We start from the raw sequence: 25,115 nt of genomic DNA on the forward strand, positions 1-25,115 counted from the left end.
AACTTTCGTGTTCTATAAGGGGAGATGGAATTTACAGAGCGTCAAGCGACTATTGGGTCCTCAACAAAGCCTGTGTTCTATGATGATGGTTGCATGAAGCAAGAACACGAGCACCCTCCTATGCAATAGGACGAGTAATAGCCATGCTCTCCACCTGGAGAACACTCCAGGTGGAGGGCTCGGAAGTTGGAGCCAGAAAATCTGTTTACAAACTTATGTTTAAAGGAATATTTTTAAGGATCTTCTACAGTGCACAGCACAGAAAGCATTTTCTTTTAAAATTCTTGTACATCAATACTTGTTATATTCTCTCATTTTTCAACTCTGATGTTTTAAACTTTCGGAGAATGTCTGATGCCTGGCTTCCCGACGCCTGCTAGCCCGGAAACGTCGCCACCTATCTAATTACCTTCCAGAAGACAGACTGTCACTGGCGTAAGAACTTCAGATTTCACAGTAGAGTGAATAAAAGTTCCAGTTCACTTGCATCGCAGTTCGGTGCGGCTCGACATTACCCCTCCCCGATCCTGCTACGGACCCTCACTCTCACTCGGTCATCTGTCTGGCAGTGCCTCGCGGTAGCGCGAGTGGATGGGTTGTGTTTAGTAGAGTTGGTTGCCGGACTGTGGCGTGGAGCGCGTGGACATCAAGCTGCACACAATATTACATGCCGATACTGACCGTATTTATGTGAGTGAAGTAAAACTGAGACTCCTGACAAACCGATAAGGGGACATCAAGTTCAACACGAGGGACCAGGTACGTTCAGTACAGTATTTTAACTGTAGCTGGAAAGTGAGCATTACTGAAGACAAAACGCATATAATTAATTTGCTTATCGACATTGTCATTTGGAAACATTTTAAAACTCTACCTATTTACTGTATTTATTCGTGTGTCGTTTGTTTAACGATGCTGCAACATGTGACAGGGGTGGCCATACGTAACGAACATCGCAGCCGCATATAATAACTTAGAGAAGTTCGGGAGTAGCGGACAGAATTAAGACCAAGGCCGCTAGCTCCCCACTTGGCAGAATTTTAAAATATTTAACACATTGGTAGAAAATAGACTGACAGCTATTTCTTTCTGCCAGCAGCGCTGAATATTCGAAACAATTGTTTCTGCTCACAGTTTTGCCATGTCTCGTATTAGTGTCAATAACAGGATAATTGGTGAATAATAAATTACAAATAATGTGGACGGAAGCGATCGTTTCCTAATTTGAGACAGTATACGATATTTTCATGGAAGGACTGAAGAAAAAGACGAAAGAACCGCAGGCAGAACACCCCGCTCTGCGGGCACAGATCTGAATCCAGGACGTGCCATACATGTAGGAGTTTTACCCACGTGACTGCGACCGTCAGTGTGCTGCTATCTAGCGGTATGTTTATCTTCTTATAAATTACTGCCTCAAGCTGCACCGTTCTTGTTTGGTTGATTAATGAATCGCTATGAGTGAATCTGGCATCTTCAGTAAGAGCCAGAGAACAGACGGGGAAGGTGGTCGTGGGCGGAACTTTGCTCTTGTTTTCGATGGAAAAGTCATCGAGCAATAGTATGGGGCAATCTATGAACAGTGTCCTCCTCACGTAAGCTTCATACTCCGACTGTCCGCCGGAGAGAGATGAGTACTTGCGCTGGAAAAATTAAAACATACGCTTCTCTCTATGTGCGGTTTGTTATCGATGCTACACAGTCAAATATTAGAATGACTGGTGAATAATGAATTGGAAAGGAACTAACAGAAAGCTGTCATGGCTTAATTGATAAACTATCACGACATTTGCCCGGAAGGACTGCGGGAAACCACAAAAGACTTCGGTCAGAATACCGGTCGTCCAGGCCGAGATTCGAACCGAGCACCACCCCAGTACAAGTCTGGAACGTTGCCGCTACACCACTCAGCTCGGTGTAGAGCTTCTGGTAGGTAAAGTTTTGGTGATAGGAGGCAAGCAGAACTTGCTTATGGAATGCACCACTGATCTGTGACTCTGTGAACAAAATGAAACGCAATTCGTTTTCTCACTGCAAATTGTAAATTGATCACGAAACGTGATCACTACCATTCACTTCCAAGTCGAATGACTAAGGTTCTTCTTCAGAACCTAATAGCTACTTAGCTACTAAATTAAATTCCCCGCTTATATGGAACCCAATGTCTTTAGCGAGTTCAGAATCTTATCTTCCGAAAACAAGCTCTGGCTGAACAGGCGTAACACCTGTTGAAAATTCGAAGAAAAGTCTCAACATTTCTTATGCAAGTTTTCGTAGCACTAACTTCTGCTTTCTCCCGTATTCCTTCCCATTTGTACACGATAACGAATGATGCTTCCAGGGCGACGTCAAAAGCAATCTCCCACGAATAACACGCACAAACACTGCTCAACTTTATATAGGCTGAAATATTGACAGCGTCGTTAAATGGATGGAAACACTTATATAAAGACGCTGCTTAGGATATGAAATCATAGGTGGGTTTATAATATTAAAATGAATCTTACAGGACCGGTGAACATAATGTGAAATGTGGGCCTAGTGAGGTCGAAGGTTATGGTTCAGTTAGGCAGGAACCGACGTTTCAGGGAAGTGATGTCTACATCTTCCGTTTTCCCTCCCTCTTCTCATATCGTTCAATTCCAGCTTTCATTTTCTTCTCTTTCTCTATTTCTTCATTAACGTGTCACCATCTTGCTCTTCATCCTCAAGTTCCTCCCTTCCTCTTTCGCCCTCCGCGGTATAACTGCTTGCTCAGGGATATGGCAGACACCTGCATTACCCTCACACGAGTCCCGGTAACTTACATACTGTTGGCGTATTTAAGCCTGGTCACTCTAAATGCCATCCGCGGTTTACTGATCGAATCCATTCACTGAGCTCAAAGTTGTAGGGTATGTGGTTTATAGTAGGACCTTATATACAACGCGTCACCGTTCCTCCCTCCAACACTGCAGCATCAACCACTGTCCTGCTATTTGTTGCCATACATCTCCTCACACCTAATACAGACACCAGAGCTCAATCTATACGGCTACGGGCTGGACAGTCAAGGTTAGATTCCCGACAAATCAAGAAATTTGTCTATATTCCATATCGTCCAGACCGGATCTAGAGTCCACACGGTCTTCTATCTAATAGGTACCGAGGGCTCTTTCCCCGGGAGTAAAACGACCGAGGCGTGAAGCTAACCTCTCACTTTCATCTAGTATCGAGGTCAAGAATGTTGGAGCTATACAACCACTATTAGTCTTCTTGTCGTGATGCTTAATTCATTAAGCACATGGGTAACTTTGCCTTTTACGTTTACCACAATTACTGAAATTAAATTTGTTTAGACAAGATAAGATCTATGATTTTAGGTAAAATATAAAAAAGATAAAGTTGTCCGTGTCCTTAACTAATTAAGCACTACGCCATGAAGGCCTATGGCCCAGTGGTTGAATAGATCAGCAATTTATGACCTCGGCACTAGCTGAAGGTAAGTGGTGAGCTTCACGCTCTGTCCGCTTTACCACCGAGGAAGAAGCTCCCGGCACTCACTGGATAGAAGGTTCGCTGAACCTCAGAGCCGGTCTGGACGAAGTGGAGAACAGAAAATTCTTAGCTCAGCAGTAACTGTCAGTGATCTGAGCCTAGTGTCGGTTGTGTAGCCAGACGCCGCACAGACTGAGTTCCGTGATGTCAATTTTCGACTGTGTATCACTAGTAAATTTATAAAATTTATAAAATATTACCCATTTGTGCCAACGGATTCCACGGATAACCCTTACACTGATCCATCTTTATATCCTACACGTTAAATCACTCCTTCACTGAATATGCACGCTATCAACAATGGAAATTTATTTTCGGAAAAAGTCGAAACTGCAATGACGACTGAAGCATGAGTACCTCTTCTTTGTACCACCTGGTGATATCTGGAACTACTGCCTGGTATGACTGCCGTATAAGGGATTATCAAATTTCACCATTCCTCGACCCCGTAAGATAATGTTACACATACAATATTTTGGAATTACCCTTCCCCTACCGTTTGCCGGTCAGCAAAAAGTGCAATTCTGCACATTGTTGCAAGTGTATATCAGACTGTACGATGACAACAGGAACCTAAATGGCCCTAAAGCCTCCCTACACCTACAGTAATCTATAAAATGTTCTTGTACAGTCACGAGAAGTGCAGTTCTGCACACTGTTGCAGGTCTCTATCGGGCTGTACGGTGTGACAGCAGGAACCTAAATAGCTTTACAGCCTCTCTGCACCTACAGTAAGCTATAAAATGTTCTTGTACAGTCACGAGAAGTGCACTTCTGCACACTGTTGCAGGTCCCTATCAGGCTGTACGGTGACAGCGGGACCGAAATAGCTTTATAACCTCTCTACACATACAGTAAACTGTAAAAAGTTCCCGAAGACTTGAGAAAAGTGCAGCTGTGAAAATTCTTGTATATTCCTGTCAGACTGTACTGTGACAGCGGGGACCTAAATGGCTTTTACAGCCTCTCCACACCTAGAGTAAGCTACATGATAAAAATGTACGAAAAGTTTTGCCAACCTGGGATTCATTTTCCAAAAAGCACCTACATTAAATCTTACTGACTTTTTGCAATTTCCAACACTATGGTACAGGTCGCTTTTCAACCCCGAAGATGGAGGTGACATGTTCCTCCGAAACGTTGGTTGAATTTCACTAGACTACAATGCGTTATATCACTGACGTTAGATTGAGGGTGTTTGAGAACAGGATACAGAAGGAAATATCTGCAGCTAAGAGAAAGGAAGCAACAGGAGGTTGGGAATAAGTGAATAATGAAGAGATTTATCATTTCTAGTTTGTTAGTCAGTTCATAATCAACTGAGCAAGGGACTTCACGAGTTTCCGATGCTGTTATTTTCCACATTACCTTGTATCTACTTTTCAGAAATCCAGTCTCTACAGAAAACTTCAATCATAAAAGATCAGAACTCAACATCGATATGAATTTATTCCTACTTCCAGATTAACAGGGTTTCTCGAAAGTAACATCACAACTGTATTTTCTCTTATAAAATAGAAGTACTGTAGAAAATTCCACATTGAGGAACTTCATAATTTGTATCCTTCATCAGACATTATCAGGATTTTCAAACCAAGACGAATTATAAGTCTGGGACATGTAGGACGCATGGTTGACATAAGATATGCATAAAAATTTTGGATGTAAAACCTGACGAGAAGTGACCACTTAGAAAACCTAGGAGTATATAGGTTGATAATTTTAAAAAGGAATTTTAAAACAAAAGCTCTGGAGGATGGGGATTGTTTTCAACTGGCTCAGGATAGAAACTAATGTTGAGCTCTTGTGAGAATAGTATTGAACCTTCTGGTTGCATAAAAGTCAGAGAATTTATTGATTAATTGAGCTACTATTAGTTTTCCAAATAAAGGTTCTGCACCATGGATTTCGTTAGGTTACAGAAGGTATGCCTCTAAGTGTAAATTAATCTGTAATGTTACTTTTGGAGAATCTTGCATATAAATTCCTCAGTGGAACTACTTTTCCGTCTAGAAAATCGAAATTAACGGCTGTGGGAATCCGTTGCGTTGAACAACCCTCTATCCGCAAAAGTTGGCACTAACTTCGCCGACAAGCGGTGGTCGCTCGGTCGGTAGAGTTCGCTTGTGCACTAAAGGACACGGAGGCAGGAAAGTGGAACTATTTTGTGAAGATCAAGATAGTAATTCCAATAAGTTTATACTTAACGATTTTGAAGTGCACGTGTGCTCATTACATAGACGCGTAATTACATCCAGCTGCAAGAAACAGTATACGCCATCTACATGCCATTGTTTCAGTGTATTAAAGATGTTATTTGCAATATAACGAGGGGTTTTTACTGGTTCGTGTAAAGTTGTTCATTTAGAAGGCATACGTTTTGTACCTTCATTACAGTGCTACAAGAATTTGCACACAGAACGTTACACGTGTGTGTTTGAACAGCAGAGTGCAAGAGCTACTCAAGTGCACTGTGATGGCTAGAGCTCTCGGGACCGACAAATTCCAACAGCTGACTCTGGTCTGGTGACCAGAGTTCCTGCTACAGATCCAAAGGTCCCGGGTTGGATTCCCGGCGCTACCAGATTTTCCGAGAAGTAGTGAGTCTGGATCGGGGTCCACTCAACCTCGTAAGGATAATTGAGGAACTACTTGAATGGAAAAGTAGCGGCTCCGGCTCCGATATTAACAGCCGTGGGGATCCGTTGCGCTGACCACCCGACACTCTGTATCCGCAAAAAGTTGGCACTAACTTCGCCAACAAGCGGCGGTCGCTCGGTCGGTATAGTTCGCTTGTGGACTACAGGCAACAGAGTTTGTTTTGACTCCCCTTAGGTACTAATTCAATTACAAATATACGACATAAGGCAACTTCTCGTTTTTACAAGCAAAAGAACATTTCCGCTTAGGTCTATAATTACTCTTTTGGCACATATATTTTCCCTTCAACCAATCAAACTAATTCGCTAATAAGATTCTTTGGCCTACTGTGGGTACAGAATGAAAAGTTTTATTGTGTGCCAGTTTAACAAATCATTTCACTTTTCGGTGGTCATGCGTGTATTTCATTCCACGGGTCACTGTGCATGCAATTGTCCACAGTTTCGGTTGACGGAACGTCAATTTAATGTTGCTACTTCGTATTGCACAGGCCCAGGTTTCGATTTTTGAATTTATTTTGACTTAAATTACTTTTATGATTGCCCTCAGTCCATACAGATATGTAAGAGTAGGAACCTTTTCTTCCACATTCCTTGTTCATAATTAGCCCTCAATCCTACGTGACCTTCCCTGCTGTCTCCCCTACCACAACGATTTATTTACTGGCGCGACACAAGAAGCGACCTCCAGTTTCTTCTTCCCTGTAGACACAAATGGCCTCCATGCGGTGAACGGATTTAGAATCTATGACCTTAGATATTTGTAGGACGCTATCAAACCAAATGTAATGTGATTTCGGTTAAAATCGGACAATTATAACGAAGGCTTTAAATGAAATTCTTCACGGGTATCTGGGCACTTCTCGAGCGTAACATATTAAATGTTGTCGAAGTGAAATTGTTCGAGAGTTGTAGAGAAGAATACTCTGCACACGGTACACCGAACACACTTTTACGCAAGCGTTACGGTTCTCGAGACTGTAACAGAAGGAAACGAACGTGCCACAATTGTTACGCTTTGCGTACGTTATCCTAATTTGTTTGGTTCCACGCTTCATTGAGCTATTGCTCTTGAGACGTTGTTTTATTCGGCCTTTGACGCCTTCATGGTTTGGTATTAAGCACAGGGACATTTTTGCCTTTAATTCTTATCAGAAAGAAGAACGGAAAGTTTCCAGAACGTGATTTTGAATACCTAATTGGCCTTGACGTTTACGGACACTTACAGCAGACACGAATCATCTGTAACGTAATTAGATATACGGAAATGCGCTCCGTCTTCCGGTAGGATAGTCCAACTCCTGTTGGGAATTCAAGAGGACGTTCATCTTCTCATAACATTAACCTCCCTCCCTTTCTAGTCCTACACATGTCGAATGTTGCATCAATGCCGACGTTTAATGCCATCTATCACGAATGACACGCACAAATATCCAGTCGTAATCCATCTCCTTTCTATGACAAAACAAAACGAAAACAAACTCCGTGGCCTGCAGTCCGCAAGCGAACTATACCGATCGAGCGACCGCCGTTTGTCAGCGAAGTTAGCGAAGTTAGTGCCAACTTTTATGGATAGAGGGTGTCACGTCGTCAGCGCAACGGATACCCACGGCCGTTAATCTCAGTATTCTAAACCTGAGCCGCTATTTCCATGAACTAGTTCCTTAATTATCCTCACGAGGCTCAGTGGATCCCGTTCCAGACCCACTACTTCTCAGAAAATCTGGTAGCGCCGGCAATCGAACCCGGAACCTATGAATCTGTAGCCAGGAAGTCTGACCACTAGACTACAGAGACGGTCCTCATTTATATGACAACAATTATAATATTAACGCCAAAATGATATTAGTAATCACAGAATGTACACGATTCACTAAACCAAAGACTGCTAGCTCATTCGTGACGTCCTATACAACGTACATGTGCATCGTTTTGACTTCAGACGTATTTTTATACCCTGAAGATGGAGGCGATACGTTCCTCCCAAACGTCGGTTTACACAATATCTACATGGCGCCACATCCCAGAAGACGGCATTCTTCATAGTCACCGCAGTGAAAACCTCAAACCTTACACAGCGTATTTATCGTTGCGATTTGGGTGTCTCGTAAACCATACGATATATGGAAGAGTTTTACGGAGTATGACATGCTTGTTTCAGTCTCCTCTACAACTTTTTTAGAAAGATTTTTCGCTCTGATAAATATTTAGGAAGTTAAGTTCGATTTGCGTGCCGAAAATTATGTAGGTTTTCATGAAAATTTGCAGTGGTATTTGTCTGATTTTAAGAAAAATTTGAACGTGGCGGTAAACTTAACTCCCCGATATCAAATTTTGTGATGATCCGCCAAGTGGTCCTTCAGTTGGTACATGCAACCAGACACACGTCAGACATGGCGAAGCTAATGAGCTATATTGACAAATTTTTCGTAGCATAGGAACAACATATAAAATAAAGAAGCGAATCCTTGAGACACTTAGACTCGCCACTGCAGATCGAGAGATCATTACATAGGTCTATGTTCCTAAACCGGTGGAACATGACTGACGGCTACGCACGATGTATGTTCTGCAGGCAGGTTCTTACATTTTTGACGAGTTGACGGCTCTGGGCTTCACGGCAACCAGTGCACCGCCAGCTGCGAGGCGCATATGACTTTTGCCGATGAGTCAGCATGCCTAATGACCGATAACGTTAGGAATGAAATAGTTACAATTCACAGATCACAGGGGGTTCTGAAGATGCTGTCCCTCTACACGTAGATATTCCTCACACCGGTGGGAGAGAGTCCGATTTACCATTTGAATATTTTCAATTTCTCTCCGGATGTTTTCTTTTACTTCGTCCATTCGGGGGTTACTGATATAAACTTTGTCCTTCAAACAACCCCAGAAGAAAGAATCACGAGGACTAAGGTCAGGTGAACGTGATGGCCAAATGTCACTGCTAATAATTCTGTCCCCGAAGACATCGGACAAAGCCTGCAGACGTATACATACCTGCAGTGTGGGCAGTAGCTAAGTCTTGCTGAAACCAGCCATAGGGTCTCTCTGCTGTTAACTCTGGAAAGAACTGCCCGAGAATGACCTGGACATAGCTTTCGCAATTAATTATTTCGTTATAAAAACACAGGACCAACAATCCTTCTTGCACTCACCGCACACCAGTCACCAACTTTCACTGGATGGAGTGGCACTTCGTGGGTTAGATGTGGATTCTGTGAGCTCAAGTAGCGATTATTTTGCGTATTTATGTATCCCTGCAAGTGAAAACACGCTTCATCAGAAAAGAATGTCACTTGCGGATCGATTTCAACTTCGACGACAGACTGTACAAACCAACTGCCCAAATGAACCCTGGTAGTTGGATCACGTGGCTGCAAGGCACACATGGATTGCTGTTTTTTATAGGGTCTAAGCTTCAGCAATTGCATTGCCCTTCTTGCACTAGACTTTGACACTCCAGTCTCCTGAGCTAGACGTTTCAGTTATTTTCTAGGTGTATGTTCACGTCTGGGCCCTATGTCGGCTAACTTCACAGTAAACACTCGACGCTTATGTTTTGTTTTCTTGTCTATTAAGAGCCCCGTTTTTCTAAGTTTATGCACCAAATTGTGGATTGTATGTCTGCTGGGAACTGTTTCATCACGAAATTTACGTCGAAATTTTCGCCTACACTTTCTAGGCGGCCCGTTTCTCACGTGTCATACAGAAATACACGTTTTTCTGGAATGTACTGCACCATGAAGTACCACGCTGCTCACTAACTGCAACTGAGAACAAACTGCTAGTGGAGCTGATAACTGCTGCCTACTGCTGACAAATCGTAAACAAATTCCCAGGCATGATTCGCACTGCTCGCCGTAAAACAATGCTGTCAGACAGTCCACAAAGTTAATAATTTCCTTTAATTCAAATTTAATTCCAGCCATACTAAATCATCAGCAAAATTTGTATGCGCGTCGCAGCCGGCGGAGCACCGGTCGCCATGAAGAGCCGTGAATCGGTCAACAAAAGAAAGAACCTCCCTGTAGATAACAGCAATTTATTCCGTTTCACTAAAACGTTCTTGAATTCAAGGGAGATTTTTCTCTTCCTGGTGGAATGTTTTTCTGTAACATACCTTGAGAACGCTTGAGTAAGGCTGCACAAGAGGCCGAGCCATAGCTCAAACGGTTAGTCGCTGGCTTCCCACCGCGGCGGCCCGGGTTCGATCCCGGGGTCTGGTCAAGTGGGATTTGTGGTGGACAAAGTGGCGCTGGAGCAGGTTTTCTCCGAGTACTTCGGTTTCCCCTGCCAATCTTCATTCCACCAATTGCTCCACAATCACTCTCACCTATCATCTGGGGCTGGTACAATAGGCCAGAAGTGGCCGCAGTACAAGGGACTTAGTCCCACCCCACTAGTAATAAAGAAAAATTGCACAAGGTGAATGTTAAGAAAAAGCATGTTGCTGCTTTATCGGGATCAGCTTCTGGTAAGAACAAATTTTCCATCTTGTTCTAGGTCATCCTACGTCTCTATATCTTGCAGGTTCATTCTGCAGAACTGTTTGGCCATCCTGTTGTGTTCTTTTCGTACAAGATATTCATGCAGCTGATTTCTGTGTTACTTCTAAATCGAGAAATCGCATTTGGGTGTAGGCTATTTTCATAACCACGGAGGCTAAGTCGTAGAAATTAGAATTCTGCTTTGATATATTTGCAACAATAAAACGTATATTCCGGTATTATTAAAACCGTCAATATCCTTAAATTTTTAAGAATTTCCATTGTGGATTTGTACAATACTTGAAGTTAGTAACTGCAAGAACACCCTTCTTTGGAAAACGAGAATCGGTGTTTTTCCTGTCGTAGGTTCACGTTTTTGGCAAAATGACCGGTGGAGCGTTGGATGCTGAAGGTTGAGAATAATTTACGTAGGCCATGGGGAGAAGTGGAAGGCTCAGGGAGACAAAGTGGGTGGCTCTTTTCTTTCTTAAGTTGGTTATTTAACGACGCTTTCTATATCGCGACTGCGTTGCGCCGTTGATAGAATGATTAACGAATGTGGAGCAGTTGATGGAATGGGAACTGGCAGGGGAAACAGAAGTACTCGATGAAAACCCGCCGTGGTGGGAAGCTGACAGCTGACAGCTAACTGCAAGGGGAGAATGAACGCTGAAGAGGGGATTACAGCGTCGACAATAGGCAGTTATGAAATTAAAGAAGAGAAATGTGAAGCAGGATGTGTGAGAACTGATACACGGACGCACATATGCGCACGTCCCTGTATGAGACAGGATAGCTTAGTGACTGGTTGCGGCCTGGAATACCGTGCATCAATTTCCACCAAATTACAAAACACACGAAGTTTAATTTAATGTTCTATATGGGTTAGTCTCCGTTTGTAGACTGCAGACGGGAAGGCAAAGATACTAGCACTAGTTTTTTTTTGGAGGGGGGGTGAGACTCAGTCCAATTGGTACGTCGGCCACTAATTGGCATACTATACCAGCCCCGGATGATAGATGATGAATGTGGAGCAGTCGGTGGAATGAGAATTGGCAGGGGAAACCGTAGTACTCGGAGAAAACCTACCCCCGTGCCACTTTGACCACTACAAATCCCACATGATCTGACTTGGGTTCGAACCCGGGCCGCCGCAGTGGAAAGCCGGCGACTAACCGCCTGAGCTACGGCACGGCTAATCTGCTCTTAAATTCTTTGTGAATGCGATTCTAAATTGTTTTTGTTATTCCCGAATATTCGAGAAACCATTAAGTGCAAACACACTTACCTCAGAGACACAGGAAACTGCCTCTTGAATGTGTGAGGAGAACACGGAGGGACAGGCAGAAGATCATTAAGAAGCAGTGATGGTGAAAGACAGATGAGGAAGGAGACTGCAATCCATCCGAAGCAACGACGGGCCTGCGCAGACCAACTTGGAGTAGCCAACATAGCACAGAAGACTGGGAGATGCAGAAGGCCACGGGCAGCGCATGTGTACGAGACTGCCTAAAAGAGTACCACACTTTCAGGCGTCAGATGTGAACTGGAACAAGCCAGAGGGCATAATCCATAAAAGCTGAAGAAGACAGCAATACACTGTCCACTTGCAGCCTGCACACTTGGCTTCCACTGCGTTTACGTACAAGGCCCTACTTTCGCACTAGACCAGTTTCGAATTTCATATTATCTGTTACGAGCATTATGACCCTGTAAGGTTGGTGTAACGGCAACGTTCTACTTTTCGAGGTTCTAATCTCGGCTGGGTGGGTTTCCACAGTCTCTCCAGACAAAATCCCACTATCGTACCTTTATTCCAAATGCTCCTCAATTCATTACTCATCACTCATTCTACTAGTGGATATTATATGTATGGTCTGAGATATTGTAAGCGTCGTTAAATAAACAATATAGAAAACGTTATACTTTTTGTCTCTCTAGGAAGGGTGTAGTGCGTTGGGGGGGGGATCACGCCTCCCTTGCCCACAGGCACGGCTGCCAATAACAAGGGGTCAGACACCAGCGAACAATTAATATCTGATTTCACTTGTCAGTAGGCCTGTTGTTGTAGGACGTTTCTGACACCGCATAGAGTGACTCCCACGTTTCCTGATGCCTCCAGGCCTCCCCCAGTAGGTAAGGCATCTCGTCAGGTGTCACCAGTCACTGACAGCTTCGTCTCTCGACGGCTGTCAATGGTGAAGCTGCAACAAGCAGGAAGACTTCTCACCGATATGGGGTCAGTCTCATGTTGCTCCTCTTGCTGGGACAGTCCATGCTCTGTGTCCACACTCCGGTTGGCATGTCCCTGAAGGCTAGGCATGTTGACACGCCTGACGTCACCGACAGCCACTGTCCGGCAAAGCTGCGAGCAGTGTTTCGGCTTGCCGTTTTCCTGCGCCACTCCCGAGGCTTTAATGCGCCAGCCTCCACTTGCTGTTGTATTATATTCAGCCGGAGTTGGTTTGTTTGCTGCGCTGCAGAGCAGCCGATCTAGTCACAGGGCTGTTGTAAATGGGCCAGGAGAGAAGAAATTAGTGTATTTTCGAAAAGTTGTAGGAGCAAACATGAAACGACTTGAAAACAGCATGGAAACTGATCAAAAGTTGCAGACAGCAAACATGAAACGACTTGAGAGCAGCACGGAAACTGATCAAAAGTTGTAGACGGCAAACATGAAACTTGAAAGCAGCATGGGAACTGATCGAAAGCTGCAGATGGCAAACATGAAACATTGTCTCCCGCATATCCTAATAGGTAGTAGTCACATAGAGTGAGGTCCGGGAATCTTGGGGGCCAAGGAATGGATTCTGTTGGTCCTATTACGAACAATATTGTGCCTTTTGCAAAATGCTCTTGAGACACCATTTTCTTTGATAGTGATCTGAACTGCACGCGAGGTTAACATGTTGCAATCAGTGTCACCAACGAAAACGTAATGAATTTCTTTGCTGTTTTAAATTTTTCACATATTTGTATCTATAACCGTTCCGCAAACACACTAATTTATCATGCAGATAACTTATAGTAGCTCTGTATTTGAAAGGAACAGTGACGTCATGACAGCCGAAGCCACAGCTTCCTCACTCAGTGCCAGTTCAGAGATTAAGCCCCAAACTTAAAGGCCGGGGATGCGATATTGTTCTGCCTGCCTGGTCAAGGCTATCACACAATTAAGGGGCAGTTATAAATTATGAAACAATGGTGAAATGATGATTAGCACCAGGAAAATTATATGAAGCAAGCGTCTAACCGCATGAATTATAGCACAACCACATTTGTTTACTGCCTACAGGAAATGAACGTACTTGGGTTTGTGTAACAATGTTGTCAGTAGGTCAGGCTATGTAGCATGGAATGGTAGGACACTTAGTGAAAATCAATTAGAAAGAATGTGGAAAGAAGCAGTCATCGAGGATATCCTGACGTTTGCCTAAAAGGTGTAAGGAAAATCATAAAACGTGTCAGTCAGGATAGCAGGCTTGTGGACCAAGACGTGAACCCTGAACCTCCAAACTACGGGAGAGTACTAGCCACTCGACCACAGTATTCTGTCTGTCCACAGGACCGTAACAATACTTCACGTGTCCTCCGTGTTCATATGCAGTTTCAAGGTTGGCAGTACTGGCAGCATTCTTTTCTTTTGCGTCCATGTCGAGTGATACAGATGCCAGCTTATGCCTTGATTTTGAGGGGGACGGTTAATTCTGTCGCCACATAGAGTGGTAAGACAAAAAAGGTATGGTCATGAGATTCGCAGGGTCCGGAACCAACGACTGTCCTGGCGAGGAACAGTAGCAATTAATCCGACAGACCGACCGACCGACCGACCGACCGACCGACCTCCAAGAACAGTATGCTTTTATATTAAGACATATTTTGATGAAAAAAATTAAATCCTGTGGAGACAAGGCTTACCACCTTCCCTTAAAATAGAACATAAGATACGTTTTCATGAGAAAATGAATGGCAAATTAAATTCGGATAATGCTTGCTAACATTCGGTCCAGAACCTTTTGTCTTCTCTTCCGCTGACAATAAACGTAAGAACTAGAATATATAAAACTATAATTTTGCCCATGGATCTGTATGTGCGTGAAAGTTGGTCTCTGACATTAAGGGAGGAACACGGACCGAAGGTGTTTGAGAACAGTATGCTGAGGAGAATATTTGGACCGAAGAGAGATGAAGTGACTGCATGACGAGGAGATTTATAACTTCCACTCTTTGCCAAGTACAATTAGAATGATCAAGTCAAGGAGGAGGAGATCGGCAGGACAAACAGCACGCATGGGAAGAAAAGGGATGCATATAGAATTCTGGTCGGAAAGCCAGGAGAGAAACCATTAGGAATTACCTAAGTGGGAGGTTGATACTGAAATGGACGTTAGAGGGATAGGATGATGCGGTATGGGCTGGATTGATCTGGCACAGGACACAGACCAGTAGAGGACTCTTGTGAACACGGTAATGAACCTTCTGGTTCCATAGAATGTTGTGAATTTCTTGAGTAACTGCGCTACTGGTGGCTTCTGAAAGAAGCCTCAGCTCCAAAGAGCTAGTCACTTCACACACAGAGATGTCACACCCCCTCTATACTGAATAACTGGATTGAACCCCTCCCCCAAATACCCTTCGTCAGTGTTGCAGTCCCCTTAATGTTATATTTCCCAAGCCTCATATTTTGAGAAATTAAGCTTGTAAAATAAATCTCAACAAACGCTCTCAATATAATCTGCATGCAAATAAGTAATCCATAGGTTTATTTCAGTGCTAATGTCTAACTACGCATCCGAAGGGCGGAGAATTTCTTGAGAACCTAATAGTCGTTCATCTTATCAAAAAATTCCCTGAATTTAGTTGAATCAGAGGTGTCGTTACAAGTACAAGTAGTCTGTTAGATCGTTACCGGATAACCCAACTTGTGAAAGGTGCCTACAGGAAAACGAATCAGCCACACAGACATCCTGTGTGATTGTGAGGCCGTAGCTTACTTAAGATTTCGTCACTTGGGTCAGTTTTTATGGAACCAAGTGACTTTTATGACGCCCTCATAAGCAGGGTCCTACACTTTATTAAAAGTGTAGGATTAATAAAGGGCTAATCCAAGGGGAAGCACAATAGATCATCGGAGGTCGCAGTGCGGGGGCCGGTTTCTATGGCCCACCTCTTACATACATATATACACAGATCGTTACCGACGTTTCGAAGGAATCTGCTAGAAGACTAAACCAGCTTGACTTCATAATCACCGACATGAGAACTCAAATCTATTTAATCTCAGATTCCACGATGGTGATTATGAATTGTACTATTTTTTTAATGTGACGCCGTGTAGTCTCGTAGAAGTTTACTGACTATTCGGAGGAACGTACTGCCTCTATCTTCGGTGTCGAAGAGTAAGCCTATTGTTTGCTTCTTGGTGGTTTCTTTTTTTGGTTTACTCTTAGACCCTGAAATGGGGACCAGCGTATTCCTCCAGAGCGTCGCCAAACTGCTATCAGAGTACACGGCGTCACATCCCAGCAGTCAGTAGTCTTCAACTTCATATCTCTTCATTGATATGATCGCAAGTTCCCTCGGCCATATGTGCCCACTGCACGCCCTATTATCCTACTTTCTAAGGTTCATTTTAATATTATTCTACTTACAAATAACCAATATTGCGCCGCCACATGAGCCTTACTTTCTGAACTACAGTCTTTTTCACGGTTCCACTAGATATGGCGAAATTATTCCATTTACGTCCAGGTCGTCGAAGTTGTCGCTTTCCTTTAGTGTTTCTACTGAAAGCCTCTGTGCAGCTCACACAGTATTTTTTGTGTGTACAGCGAAACTAGCAATGAAGTGATGAACGTTAAGAGATGTGGTCAGATGGCTGGACATAATCAGTTTCGTGTCAGTAAATTCTAAAGGGTTCTGGCTGTGGTGTACACTCAGAATTACTGGGTTCTAGGACTTCGTTCATCGTCCGGTATTCTAAGAAAAACTAGAGAACACAACGTTTCGAAAACAGGATCTGATTCAGTCCTCATGTGAGGGAGAACATGCCAATTTTGTCGGGTCCCTTAGAAAGAGCTAACCTCAGTCACTGGCGAATCCATGTCGGTCGGTCGTTCTGTTAAGTTCTTCCTGGTGTTAGCCAGCACAGTCATTCCTAGCTTCAGTCTCCCAAGATCCATTACCAATATTCCTGTTCTCTCCTAGATCTGTACGTTCTTCGATATTGGGCCTCCTCTTCGACGAAGGAGGGTTCGGTCTTTCTATGTAGACGCTACGTTTGTTGCGCCGTAGTTTCAGCACGAGTATGTCCGTACTGTGACGGCGTCCAGGCCACTATGGGCTCTATGCACCCTTTGTCACTGCACTGTACTAAGTAACATTTACAGAAGATATACAGAGGTTTCGTGTCATTGCAGACTTGTTCTGCTAGCTATGCCTCAACTTATGCCACTACTCTGAAAATATAGTCAGTCAGCTGAACAGTCGTAGGCCTGACCGCCGCCGAGTTTAAGCCTCTTACACATCCTATATCTGGCTTCTCTTTGTCCAGTACCATGTATATTTGGATTTACATGGTTTAGGATTACTTCTGCCTGTGTCCTGCATAATTTAATTATATAATCATGAGCGTTAGGAATTTTGAAAGTCGTGTGCAATTCGCGAACTGGTGTGGACCTGTCTAGATTTCCAAGAGCGCGGAGTGCTCCGTTCTGGAGGTGCTGCATATTCAAAAGGTGAGTGTCCGTCGCTTACTCCAAGGTGGGACAGGCATAAGTCGTAACTGACCTAATCAGAGCTTTATACCGCGTAAATTTAATATTTGTACTTAAACGCCCACTTTTGAATAGAGAAAATAGGTCCTTATGTAGGTGCGCAAGGCTTAGCGTACCATGTCAGTCTAAGTACAGTTATACACGTATAAATACCCGAGACTACGCTTTTTCGAAGGTAGATCATAAGAAATTATACAATAAAAATTGTGATAAAGCGTGCACAGACTTGAAACTAAGGTAGAAAGGGAAGTGAAAAGTTTATGTAAAAAAACTAGCCAGCGAACTAAGTCCAAGAAAACCAATGCATAGGATTAATTTGAGAATACTGTGAAACAATTTTGTGCTTACCATCGCCGCTTCTGGAGTAAACCTGAACACTCGGGACTAAAACCTTGTAGAAATCCATGAATAGTTTGTCGCATCACACTAACTTCTGTGAGGTTCTAACCTCATTGCTGATAAGGGAGACTCAGATGGGAGAAATGTACAAACTGGGTTGGCTGATCGGATTGGTTGACCATGTCATATGGGACTATTTTTTTTTATTTTATATACTTACTGTTACTTTCAAGTTCCAAAATCCTAGCTGCATCCCAAAATTAGCCCAACATGCCTATGAAGAAGGTCACAGAGTAGGCTGGGATGAAGTAGGATTCTGGAAATTGAAAGTAACAGCAGGTACAGGAAGTACAAGAAATTGGCTCATATGGCATACTTAACCAGTCCAATGAGCCAGCCCAGTTTGGACTTTTCTCCCATCTAGATAACCCTTATCAGCAATAAGCTTAGCAAGTCACAGGAAAGATCAATATGATGTGACAGATTCTTCGTAGTTTTCTGTAAGATTTAGTCCCCAGTGTTCAGTTTTTACTCCACAGATGGAGGTAGCGGTAAGCACAAAATGGTTTCGCAGTATTCTCCAGTTAATTTGATGCATTGATTTTCATGGACGTGGTTTTGGCTGGGTTTCTTGCATAAACTTTTCACCCCTTCTCTACCTTAGTTTCAGGTCTATGCATACTTTACCACAATTTGTTATTGCATTTTTTCCTATTATCTCCTGGGTCTCAGGTATTTAAATAGCTGTAGTTATACTGTCTGTACGCGACAGATCGAAAGGATGGTTTTGTTGCCGGAAAACTCCAACGTGGTCTCAGCTCAATGGAAGCCAGGTATGAGCATTTGAATATTAAAATTAATTAAGATAAGACTCAGGGGATTTACTTTTTTCGCAGGCGACGACCGCCTGAGTCCCATCTTATACTGAATAGACGAAACATTTCATTTGTAAATAGTGTAAAATATATCGGTGTAATCTTCGGTAAGAAAGTTACATGAAGATTACACATAGAAATTACCGAAGCCAAGGCCTTCAGAACATTTATTAAAATATATACCCTTTCCAGAAGTAAGCGATTAAGCGCTAGCATTAAATTGACGCTCCACAAAGCACTTATTGGAAGTATGATGATTTACGTTTGTCCCGTCTGGGACTTAAGCGGCAGACAAACATCTACTGAAATTGCAGCATCTGCAAAAAAAAAAAAAAGTTTTCCACATCATTGGAAATTTTCCAAGGCACACACCGGTTCGCGATGTGCACGTGGCTTTCAAACTTCCGTACGTATATAGTTATATAACAAAATTAGGCAGGCAAAAAGCAGAAGCCATATAAAATCATTAAAATGCAAATGCTCGCAGCATTGGACAAGACGAACCCCGACACAGGAACTACTACAAGAGGCTTATACTTGGCGGTGGTCAAGCATACGGTCGTTCAAGTGACTAGACTGCCGTTGTAGCAGGAGCTACTGATAGGGCATGATCTGCTGTACTGAGCCTGTGAGCCTGGACTGACAGGGGCCTTGTATGTGTTGTATATACATACATTTTATAACATGTAAAATGTAAATTGTACATACTGACAACAGACTTATTACTGCTGACTGTGACTCTGGCAAACGACAGATCCGTCCACTCGTCAGAGAGGACGCCCCACATCAAGAAACACGAAACTGTCCAACAGTAATACAAATCTGGTCTTGGGCCCCAGATGGGGCTTGGCACCAAGACAGACTGGCTGACTGTCCGTCTGTCGTAACATAACTTTGACTTCGGTGTTAATGAGTGAGTGAGTGAAAGAGACAGAGGACTGCTGTGTTTCAGTCGTTGTGAGCTCTTGCTGTTAGAAGCTGGTAGCTGAGGTCGGGGTTAATTCGGGAACACAGAGGAAGGGGAACGTCCGCCGTTGGAAGCCGCTACCAAGCAACAGCAAGTGAAGACGTGACTGTGCACACTAGTGTGTGTAATAGTGAACTGAAAGTGTAGTCACGCGCTGTATCAAAGTGTGCAATAAAACCGGTCATCTGTCTAAAACCCGTCTATAGTCACACTCCATAAAACTGTTGTGACAATATAAGGTTTCTGTTTGTAATAAAACTTAATACAATGGCATTACAATCCGCTTTAATTAAATGTCAAACGACAGCTGGGGGCACTCTCAGTTTTATGGTAACGAAAACTGGGTGTATTACTCGTACTAGCACAATTCGAGGGGCTCGAGCGAATTTCTCTGTTCGGAAAGAGATATTACTGCATTGGCAGCACTGTTAACTGGTGTGGCTTTGTCTTCGTTTGTTTTTCTGTTGCATTACTGCAGCATTTCACCTTCCAACCCACTTTCCTGCAACGTGTTTTTCATAGACATGCGTACCTTTTTTGAATTTATATATCAGGCAAATGTTTACTTGTATGAAATTCACTGTAGGTTTCATTCAAACACATTCTAATTNGAAGATGGAGGCGATACGTTCCTCCGAAACGTCGGTTAACACCACATATACACGGTGCTAAATCCCAGAAGACTGCTTTCTTCACATTCTAATTAGCCAAACTAGTTTCATGAGTACCCCAAAATCTAAGAGAATATGGTACAATACTTCCCTCCTAACTGAATAATAGGCTTTCTTGAAGTCTATGAATAGCTGATTTGCTGTCTCATTATGCAGCACGAGATACGAGTATTCACACGTCTTTTTGCGTTTAGAGAAAAGGATTTTTAAATCAAAACATGCTTCATTTGGAATCCTGGAAGCTCACGAAATATGAAGAAACTATCTGAGAAACTGCGCAGCTCTTCGGCCATATTTGCAGTAGAATTGCATTCGCTTTCAGAGCGAAAGACAGAAAGTTAAAGTGTTACAAGATAAGACACATATAAGAAACACGAGTCTACCCACATAAATGTATAAACCGGTTTTTTCTTACATTCTCACGGCTCTCAATATTAAGGTTCTGATCTTCTTGGGTGTGACACCACGCGAAGTCCATCAACTCTGCGGACCAGAGAACCTTACTCGTTGTATTGGCAAAATTACGGAAGAACAATGCTGTGTAAACATGCCTGAATTTCCCATCGGCGTATGGAAACCGGAGGTATGTTAAAATATAATCTAATAACTTTGTAATAATGACGTAAGAGTCTACGTCACTAACTGCCGATGAAGCAGTCTTGCTCCCATATTAGTAGATAAAATACAGTTACATATTGTAATGTGTTTGGAATCCAGAAGAGTCACTTCTATGGAAACGCTAGAACAGACCGTTGCATAGGAAGTAACAATAGCGATACTGTAATCCCAACAGTGAGCATTGCATAGAGATGAGTTTCCATGGTTATAACAAAGGCTCATTGCATAGCAACCGCCGAGGTATAAATAGCCCAGCTTCGACAAGAAGTCAGTCTGGAAATAACCGCCGAAGAAGTCAGTCTTCAGGAAGCTGCCGCTGAAGATAGTTGGAATCTAGGTACAAAGAGCTACAGAAGTATTGGCCGAGATATTGTGTAGGCAGTAATTGTCATACTTCAAGTGCTAATAACTGTAAAGCGTGTGAGTGTATAAGTGAAGCATCCAATAAAGATTCGCTGAATCCGAGACCCACGTGAATTTATTTGTCGCGTGACATACCCAAAACATGACAATATTCTCCGTGTTTTCAAGCCTGGCCGTTCCCAACAGAAATAGAAGTGGATTTGGCGGTTTTCAATAAATAGACAAAGGCTCTATTAAGTATAAGGGTTACAACAGGCCTTTAATTACAGTGTGTCACATTTCCTTGCCTCACAAATTCAACTGCAGCCACCACCCCGGGTCTTGTTACCATACTTCTCACTTCTCCAGAAGCTCAACCCAGAGGCCAAGTCTGAAAATGCGACCTGTATATTTAACGTACTTCCAGAGTTCTTAAGCCGGAGTAGCGTAGTCGGTATAGTGATTTTCTACGGACTGGACGTCCGAGGGGTCGGAGTTCGAGTCCCAGTGGGGACAGAATTTTCTCCATATCGTCCAGACAGCCTCTGGGGCTCACTCAGCCTCCTATCCAATGGGTACCGGGGGCTCTTTCCCCGGGGGTAAAGCGGCAGGGATGCGAAGCTGAGAACTCACCTCCAGCTAGTGCCGAGGTCCATAAAATGTGGATATATACATCCATTCCCCCATACGCCTTCATGGCGTAGTGCTTAATTAGTTAAGCACAGGGACAACTTTACCTTACCTCCAGTGTTCATACGCCAGAGGGTAAACTAAACATCCCTACACAGGCCTTTCTTTTTGCGTGAGACTTTCTACAAGAATTACTCTATGACGTACCCTGGTTCGGAGAGTGATGGACTTAACCGACATCCTGCCTCCATCTTCAGAAATGAAGTCAGTAGGAAGGACGTGCAGCTGAGTAGCTTGGCTGCCGTAAGTCGCAGAGTTTCGGACCGGCGGACGTTTCGTACAGAGTTGAGTCCCTATAAAGAAAAACTGTGTGAGATTTGAGGTTCTCATGGCAGCGAGAACTATGACTGCGGTCTTCTGGGATATAGCGCCGTGTAGTTTGGTAGAAGGGTTCCTTCAGGGTTCAAATGAATCCTGAAGGTGGAGGCAGCAAGAAAGTAAGAAAGGAAACACCTACCATAACATACAATTAATAATAAAAAACCATAATTAGAAACAAATTGACCTTCTACCAAACTGCATGGCGTCACATCCTAAATAACCAAAATGTTATTTATTTTAGTTTTCTGAAAGTTATACGATCAGGCAAAACCCCGTACAACGAAACAACACACAGCAATAACTAATTAAGGACTACGTGATGAAGACGTATATGTGAGTTAATACGAGTATATAGATCCACGAATTCTTGACCTCGACACTAGCTGAAGGTGAGTCCAATTTCCATAATAAGCATGATAAAATAAATAAACGAAAAAGGAAATAAATTTGTATGTTCAGAACTAAGTAAATTCTTTATCTCGCTCAACATAGGGCTAATGTTTTCAAGTTGAAAGGTTAGGTTATTCCCAACAGAACTTTAGCTCCACTTCCCCTCCTTTCCCCAGCTTGTACTGCAGATAAGGAGGAACATTCTGGAGGAGCCTTCTGCTCCCATCATCACGGTATTGATCTACACGATGTCGTAACCAAGAAGGTCACAATATGAATACATTTGGAAGGCAGTTCTTAAAAGCATGCTTCACTTAGTCAATTTATGAACTGCTTAAATTTGCTACGGCAGTTTCAGTAGCAATTCTTAACGCCGTCTGAAATCTATATGTCAAGAACATTTTCCTGTGAACACGCACGTTCACGTGGGCCGCATGTACAACGGTTAGACAAAATAATGTGAACACTGCAGATACTGTACACATTTCTTTATTAATATGGCGTTGGACCACCCTTTGCCTTCAATACAGCTGCAGTCGTTCTCGGAATGGACTCGTACAAGATCTGAACAGTCTCTAGTGGCATTTTAAACCATTCTTCTTGAAAAACATATTCAAGTTGCTTTAGAGGCGTCGGAGATGGGAATCTGTTCCTCAATTTAGTGTCCAAAAGTGACAAGAGCAGTCCAACGATGTTCAAATCTGGTGATTGTACTGGTCAGGGTAGATGTTGAAGTTTACCTTCATGCTCTCCGAACCATGACTGAACAGTTCCAGCTCTGTGAATAGGGGCGTTGTCGTCTTTGAACACTGCATCGTTGTTCAGAAATAACGTCTGGATCATGGGATGCACCTGATTACCCAACCTGTCCACGTACTCCCTTGCAGTACTTCGGCATGAAGGTTAATATTGGGACAAACAGAATACCACGACACTGCTGCCCCCCACCCCCGTGTTCCACTGCTGGAACCAGGCATTCCGGATTGTTCTCCAAATGTAAACACTTGCTGGTGTAGGGAACAGCATGAAGAACGACTTGCCCGAATATTACTTTTGTGGAAGGTTTAATAGCTGCAACCCTACCATCAATGTTGCATTTGTGAAGCTCACGTTGGACATTTTTTGTGGAAACATGATCTTCAAGATGAATATGTCCTTGTGCTTAATGGATTAAGCATCACACCATAAAGACGTATGGAGGAGTGGAGAAATTGCTCCCCCATCATTGACCTTGGCACTAGAAGAAGGTGAGTGGCCAATTTCATGCCCATGCCACTTTACCGCTGGGGAAAGAGCCTTCAGTACTCATTGGACAGGAGGATGGGTGGGACACAGAGCCAGTGTGGACATTGTGGGGAGGAGAAAAATTTCTTGCCCTTCCCGGGAACAGAGTCCCGGCCGTCCAGCGCGTTGCCCTCGCTAACAGGCTGAGATATCCTGGCTCTTCCCCATAGAGTTTGCTGTCCTAACTAGTATTAAACATATCATTTGTTTAATCAAAAATATTAAAAGATATTCAAAATGTATCTATGTTCCCATCAACGAACGCGGAGCTTTATTCAATTAATGTTGCAGCATTTACGTTTTGTTTTGAGAAGTGTCAATATGACAGTGTTACAGACCTTTCATGCAAGGTTACATAAACACACGCGTGTAAAGTATGTCACTTAACTGCAACCGTGACCAAAATAATCATACTACAATATTGCAGTACAAACTAGCCTCAGAATTTGGGGGCCCCGTAAAAATCCTACATAAATTGGAAGGTACTGAGCCCAATGGCTGTAGGCCGAAAGATCGCCGTTATACTTCCGTACCTTTACCGAGGGGATGGCATAGAGATTCTTTTTCAGGGGATCCTTTGTTTGACTCCAGTCTAGGTACTGACAGCGCCGTTAAGATAAGCCACACATAATCCTTGGCTATTAATTATTATTTCCGAAACATTAAGTGTTTAAGAAGTTAACGGCGTTCACTTTAAGTTTATCTCTTATCGTGTTTATTGGAGCTTTTCTAAATTGGTACTTAACGCCACCTCCGCTTTCAGATATGGACTGTACGATATATTTTTTACGGTCAGGGCGACCTTGAAGCGAACTTCAACTTTATGAAGACTGGAGTGTCCGACTCCACCGCTTGATTCCGAGCTCGCAATGTCAAAAAGGTTATCAATCTACATGAACGCTTACTGGATTACATGCACAGGCCATGTTCTTAGATCTGGCCGCTGGTATAGCAAGCTGCATATGTGCCGGGGGACGACGGTCCTCTACTAGTTAGTCGCTGGCTTCCCACCGCGGCGGCCCGGGTTCGATCCCGGGTCTGGTCAAGTGGGATTTGTGGTGGACAAAGTGGCGCTGGGGCGGGCTTTCTCCGAGTACTTCCGTTTCCCCTGCCAATCTTCATTCCACCAGATTTTCAATCATCATAATCACCCAG

General features: G+C 43.3%; 1 protein-coding gene across 3 annotated transcripts in view; it reads right to left on the bottom strand.

The window, feature by feature from the left end:
* Positions 1-25,115, bottom strand: part of LOC111868041 — a 65,070-nt gene that overhangs the window by 11,034 nt on the left and 28,921 nt on the right. The window contains exons 2-4 of one of the 3 annotated variants that reach the window (XM_033752908.1): positions 22,113-22,258; positions 11,976-12,196; positions 9,418-9,457 (exon numbers count right to left, since the gene is read on the bottom strand). In XM_033752908.1, the coding sequence (XP_033608799.1) occupies positions 9,448-9,457; positions 11,976-12,196; positions 22,113-22,258 (377 nt within the window). In that variant the 3' untranslated portion in view covers positions 9,418-9,447. Of the gene's footprint in view, positions 1-9,417; positions 9,458-11,975; positions 12,234-22,112; positions 22,259-25,115 lie in introns of those variants that run through there. The other 2 variants (XR_004513398.1, XM_033752909.1) reach the window with 2 other exon arrangements.

Source organism: Cryptotermes secundus, unplaced genomic scaffold, assembly GCF_002891405.2.
Source record: "Cryptotermes secundus unplaced genomic scaffold, Csec_1.0 scaffold635, whole genome shotgun sequence".
In the NCBI taxonomy this organism is placed as follows: Eukaryota; Metazoa; Arthropoda; class Insecta; order Blattodea; family Kalotermitidae; genus Cryptotermes; species Cryptotermes secundus.